The following is a 5,620-nucleotide window of genomic DNA, read 5'->3' as shown; positions in this document are numbered from 1 at the left end:
CAGCTCTGATTGCGAAAGGCAGACCTGGGCAGAGATAACGTATTAACTCCGGCCCGAGTGGTAAAGGCCACCCGAGCCTCGGTCACATTTCCCTCCCGAGCATGCGCCCTTCCCTGCCTGCGCCTGAGCCTGGCATGGGACCTGGTCTTGTTTCCAAGAGAGGGCCAGGGTGGAGGTGACGATAGACACCAAGCCCCGGGTGACAGGGAAGAGAATGGCAGTGGCCCTTAATAGATCACACTCTGAATGAGACTCTTCCCCACTTTTTAATAACAAGTTAATCAATATCCTCATCAAAGTCACTCTCCTTAATGAGGAATGACTGCATGCCCAGCAACTGCTATGTATTCCCGTGCTTAACCCCAGGCCTTAGGCGGTGGTAACCTCTTTTACTGCTGAGGAAACAGATCTAGGAGATGTGATCTGACCGAGGCCATATAGGTAGCAAGATTTCAGAACATCATTCCAAAAACTCAGGTTAGCCTGAACTCCTGAGCGCATGCTATAAACAGCCAATAGATTCAATAAAGGGCTGCCTTTCCCACATGGCCAAGTACCCTCAGCGTCACAGGGGCACAAAACAGAGGGGCTGCTGTAGGAGAAGCTGCCAGGCTGGCCCAGCCTTGCCTGTTCCCTGTGTCAGGACAACGATCTCCTCCACGCCCCCCTCCACATCAGGACTGGCTACATAATCTGCAGGACCCAGTGCACAATGAAAATTTGGGGCCCCCATTCCAAAAGTATTACGAATTTTTTTTTTTGTTTAGTATTATGAATTTTGATACAGCAACAGCAGAGTATTAAACCAGATCAAACCAAACTTTTCTAAGCACAGGGCCCTGTGTGAGTGCCTGTCCCACGGCCGCTGAAGCCTGCCCTGGACTCAGCCTGTCTTTTCCTCCTGGCAGGCCCTCTGGCCTGGCCATGGGGCCCGGAGCTGGCTGAAGGGGCCTGGGGAGGTTCCGAGGAGCTGGGGCTCCTTAGCTGGTGAGGATTAGGCCTAAGGTTCCTGGTTCTGCTCCCCTCTGTGCTGCCCCAGGCCCAGCCCCCCAGGGCCCACCTACTTCTTGGTTGTTGGGCCCACGGCCAGGCCCTGCTCCAAGGGCCCACAGGCAGCCGGGCTCTCCAGCTGGGCAGGAGTTTCATGCTACAGCCGTGGGTCCGTCCGCCTGTCCAACCTCCAGCTCGTCTCCTGTCTGCCTATCTCCTGCTCTACTTCCTTGGCTCCTGCTCCGGGGTGTCCCAAAGTTGTCTGACCAGTTCGAAGCTTCGGAACTGCTCCTTAGCACTTGCCTCCCCACCCCTCTCCACCCCAGTACTCCCCAGGGGGCTGAGCCCCACCCCTTACATTTATGTGCACAGTCCCATGGACATTCAATTCAACCCAAACCACGTGCCATCCACATAGAGATGGGGCAGCTACGTTGCACATGGTTTCAGATGCACAAACAAACGGACCTACAACACCCAGACTGCGCTGCAGAGTGTGTCTAAATCACTCCATATAAACACAGAGCCACACAGGTCTGTGTCACACGCTCCCATCTCCACACCCAATACTACTGAGCTCACTGGGTTCCTTGGGCCCTGGCTCTCTTCCCGAAGACGAGGGGTTCTCTCCTGGGGTGAAGGCCAGGGAGGAGGGGCCTCCGGCAGGTAGGGACCAAGTAATGGAATGTAGGGGGCCAGGCTTCAGTACAGCTCATGGACATTGGAGGGGTCAGGGCCTGCCTGGAGCACCCCTATTTCTCCAGCAATGACCTGCCCCCACCCCCAGAATCTGAGTCCCCTCCCAGCCCTGCCACTACTCAGCCTGGGACTTGGCCTGAGCACCTCTTTTCTTTTCTATCTCTTTCTTTCTTTCTTTCTTTCTTTCTTTCTTTCTTTCTTTCTTTCTTTCTTCTTTCTTTCTTCCTTCCTTTTTTTTTTTAGAGAGAGAGAGCACATCGCTTCTCGGCCTTTTGGCTAAGATCAAGTGTACTATCTGTTCTTATCAGTTTAGAGAGAGAGAGCACACACGCTCGCAAGTGGGGGGGCACAGAAAGAGAGGGAGAGAATCTTAAGCAGACTCCGCCCTCAGCGCCGAGTCTATCTTGGGGCTCAGGCTCACAACCCCGAGATCATGACCTGAGCCTAGATCAAGAGTCGGATGCTTAACTGTCTAAGCCACCCAGATGCCCCTCTTTTATTTTCTAAGCCTCAGTTTCAGTGTCTGTCAGCTGGGGATTCGAGTATCTGTTCTGTCCACCTGCCAGGTCTGTCCACCTTCAGCAGATCAAGGAGATACTCACCAAGGAAGCGACAAGTTAGAGTGTGGCCTGCCCACAGGTTCCCGTTCTCAGGTGGGGCCCAGGTGGGGTGCTTTCCTCCATTGCTAAGGAAAGGTCCCAGGTCAAAAGAACTTCTGGGGAAAGCAGGACTGAGAGCCAAGATACTGAATCCAGCTGTTCCAGGAACCCTGCCCTGCCCAGTCCCAGGCAGACACCTAGGGCCCAACCCTGTCAGCTGGGGTCAGAGGTAGAGTCCAGAAATTGAGCAGCTGCTGGGAATAGACCCAGTTAGACTAGTGTTCAGGGAGGGGCCCAGATAGCATGCAGTGGCTGAGTAGGCGTGTCTACAAGGTAGTCTGCTCATGGAGTTTTCCTTGGTTTTTCTCTCTTGGTGGATTTGGGGTTTCACCACAGTCCCATATGCCTTTGACAGCTCGCTCACATTTCAACCCATGACACATCTCACCTACCTCTGGGAGACCGGTGGGAAGTAAGTGTATTTGGCCCTCTCTAGGTACAACATTAGCAGAAATGCCAATGTCTGTCCTCCCAGCCCCACAACCACCTTTTGCAGAGAGAGAGAATGAAGAAATCGAGGTCACTGGGTTTTATTTTAGTCCAGAAGGGAAGGCCTACCCCCACCCCAGCCCCGACACGCACATGGCCCCAGTGTCCTGAAGCTGGAGGAGGGAGGGGCCACGGCAGCACAGAAAAGCATGGCCTTCCTGCCCTCCAGGCAGCCTGCGGAAAGGAGTGGGGCAGATCCAGAGGACGCCCCAGCTCTCTTCAGGGGCTGACCATGAAGGGGAAGGAGTTGGACTAGAGCTCTGTCCTTGTGACAGTCGCCTCTTCCGAGCAGGCCCCTTGGGGTCCTCCACACAGCAATGCCTCCAGAGCCCCTCGGCCTTGTTGGTGGGCTTCGTAGATCTGGTCTTCTCCAAACTCCCCCAGGTAGTGCAAACATGTCTTGGAGAGCCTAGGGGAGCCCAACAGGAGCCTCAGACCCTGCCTGCCCTTCAGGGGGCTGATCACGGCTCCAAGGTCTCCATCCTACTCCCACACCCCTGTCATCACCTGGTGGGCCAGGGGCCCCCTGTGATCATCACGCTGATGCTTGGCTCTGGCCCCTTGCTGAGTCCTGGGCCTGTGAGACGTTTCACCTGGTTCACTTCTCGGACCCCATAGCTGGAAACAGTAGGAAGGAGAGGGAGACAGCATTAGTGGGAGCCCTGCCAGCAAGGGATACATCCCCACATGAAGCTGGGCACATGGGGCATTTGCTGAATTCAGAATGCAGATTCTGATCCTCCCTGTTGGAAAACTGAGAACCAGAGAGGGAAAGCCCCTGTCCCAAGGTCACACAGCAACTTTGTCCCCTGGCCATGTAGCATTCTACTTGCCCCCAGCTCCAGACCTCAGATTTCATCCCAGCCAGCCCCCTCCCTTGGACCAAAGCCCTAGTGGATTGTGTGTCTGGTGTGAGTGGGAGAGTGGGAACCTCTACCCATCAGCCTTACCCCTAGAGGAGGGTCCTAGGGGCCAGATTCTTGACTCACCCCTGCCAGGTCTGGGTGCAGCTCTGGTCCAGGACGTCTGTGTATACCGATTCGCTCAGCTCCCGCCGCTGTCCCCCTGAGCCTGGGGTGTGAAGCTTGGCCTCTGCCTTTGCCAAATGTTGCCACATCTAGAACAAGGAGGGGCTGAGAGCCGAGGCTTCGGGACTGCTCAATGGCGGCAGAGGGTCAGACAGAAGACTGGGTCTCCGGGAGAGAGTGAGGTGCCAAGGGAGACTTTTGAGCCCTCCCCCAGGTTCTGAAAGTTGGGACTGGGTCTGCTGACGTAGGATCCACCTCCCTGGGGTGGGGTGGGTGGGTAGGAAATGCTGAGGTGTGAAGGTAGGCCTGAACACTGGAGCTCCTTCCCCAGGGCACACCTGCCCATCAGCCATGCTATTTTAAACCGTAAGAACAAGGAAAGGAAAAAAACCAAAAAAACCAAAACAGAGCCCAGTCTTCAGTGACACGTGTACTCATAGGCTTCCCTCCCCCGACAGAGGTACTCAGGCACGCTTGACAGGTTTCTGTGTGAACTCGAGACCACGCAGACTCATATATTCATGCCCTCAACCTATGTGCACACACGTACATATACACCAGGGCTTGCCAGCTGGAGAAGGAGTCCAGGCCGGAGGATAAGCCTGGAAAGGGAGGAGTCAGAGAGGACAAGCGGGTGACTCCCTGGGGTCTCAAGATACTGGGGGGTGTCCCAGATTATTTGCTCTCTGTTGGGCTGAGAGATGGGTAAACTGAGGCATGGAGGTTTGGGTGAGGTGCAGATGGCAATGTCATGGAAAGCTGAGTCTAGCTCAGGGCCCAGGGGTGGGGGCTTGGAAATCAAAGGCCAGTGGTAGAATCTGAGGCTGATGGAGGGGCCTGGCTTCAGGAGGGACCTGGACAGGGGCAGGGGAACTGCAGGGGGGAGTACTCACCTGGTAGACCACTGCCCTGCAGGAGTCACACCGCAGGTGAGCAGGCATATGAGCTGAGTACTTCTCCTCGTCGTCCAGCTGTGGGGCCGTGGCTGTGAGTGGGGCCCAGTCCCCGAAGCCCCCTGCGATGGCCCAGGCTCCCAGCAGCAGTAACAGGCGCAGTGACAGCCTCATGGTCAGTGGCTCTGGCTCAGTGAGCCTGGGCTGTGGTTTGGGCGCAGGTGTGCGTGCGCCTGCGTGCTGTGGGGGCCACCCCGGAAAGCCTGACCCAGACCAATGGGGAACCAACAGCTCACCCCTCCCACTCTCTTCCTTCCCCCAGAGATGCCACGTGTGCACCTCCTCTACTGGGATCCCTGCTGCAGCCAACTCAGCCCCATTTCACAAATAGGGAACAGTGACGTAAGGAGGGGGGCTGGGCCTGCGCAGGGACACATGGGGGCTGACCCCTCCCATGTCCTGGGATCTGGCCACTCGGTGGGCACTGTACGGAGTACCTTGGGGGAAGAGGTGGTTAGTTAGTGTCATTTTTATGAGCACATGAAGGCTCAGAGAGAAGTGATGAATCCAAGACCATACAGCTGAGAAGGGCCATACTCAAGTTAGAACCCAAGCCTGACTGACCCCAAAGCCCACTGGCCACCCAGCCACCAGGGAGAATGAGGCCACGGGCGTGGTTGCAGGCCTAGGGCTCCTCTCTGGGAGGCAAGTTTGCAGAAGCAAGGATGCCAGAGCGCATGAAAGACACACATGGGCTCCCTCCCTGGGCCCTGGGGCCCTCTCCACCCAGACCACACCCAGGCATGGAAGAACATTGTAAGGGGTGTCACAGGTCACAGCAGGAAATCAGAAATCAGACAAC

General features: G+C 56.2%; 1 protein-coding gene and 1 pseudogene across 1 annotated transcript; one reads left to right on the top strand and one right to left on the bottom strand.

Annotated features, from left to right (window-relative positions):
• Window positions 1-1,945: 1,945 nt before the first annotated feature.
• LOC118533546 (U2 spliceosomal RNA) lies at window positions 1,946-2,062 on the top strand (annotated as a pseudogene).
• An 800-nt stretch (window positions 2,063-2,862) lies between these two features.
• MZB1 (marginal zone B and B1 cell specific protein) lies at window positions 2,863-4,999 on the bottom strand. The gene is made up of 4 exons (XM_036088873.2): window positions 4,759-4,999; window positions 3,827-3,954; window positions 3,345-3,455; window positions 2,863-3,246 (listed from the first exon to the last, which is right to left on the bottom strand). The coding sequence occupies exons 1-4, from the start codon at window positions 4,930-4,932 to the stop codon at window positions 3,090-3,092; spliced, it is 570 nt and encodes a 189-aa protein (XP_035944766.1). The 5' UTR covers window positions 4,933-4,999; the 3' UTR covers window positions 2,863-3,089.
• Window positions 5,000-5,620: the final 621 nt, after the last annotated feature.

Source organism: Halichoerus grypus, chromosome 2 (genome assembly GCF_964656455.1).
Source record: "Halichoerus grypus chromosome 2, mHalGry1.hap1.1, whole genome shotgun sequence".
NCBI lineage: Eukaryota > Metazoa > Chordata > Mammalia > Carnivora > Phocidae > Halichoerus > Halichoerus grypus.
The sequence above is the reverse complement of the archived record's forward strand: the minus strand, read 5'-3'. Positions and strand labels throughout refer to the sequence as shown.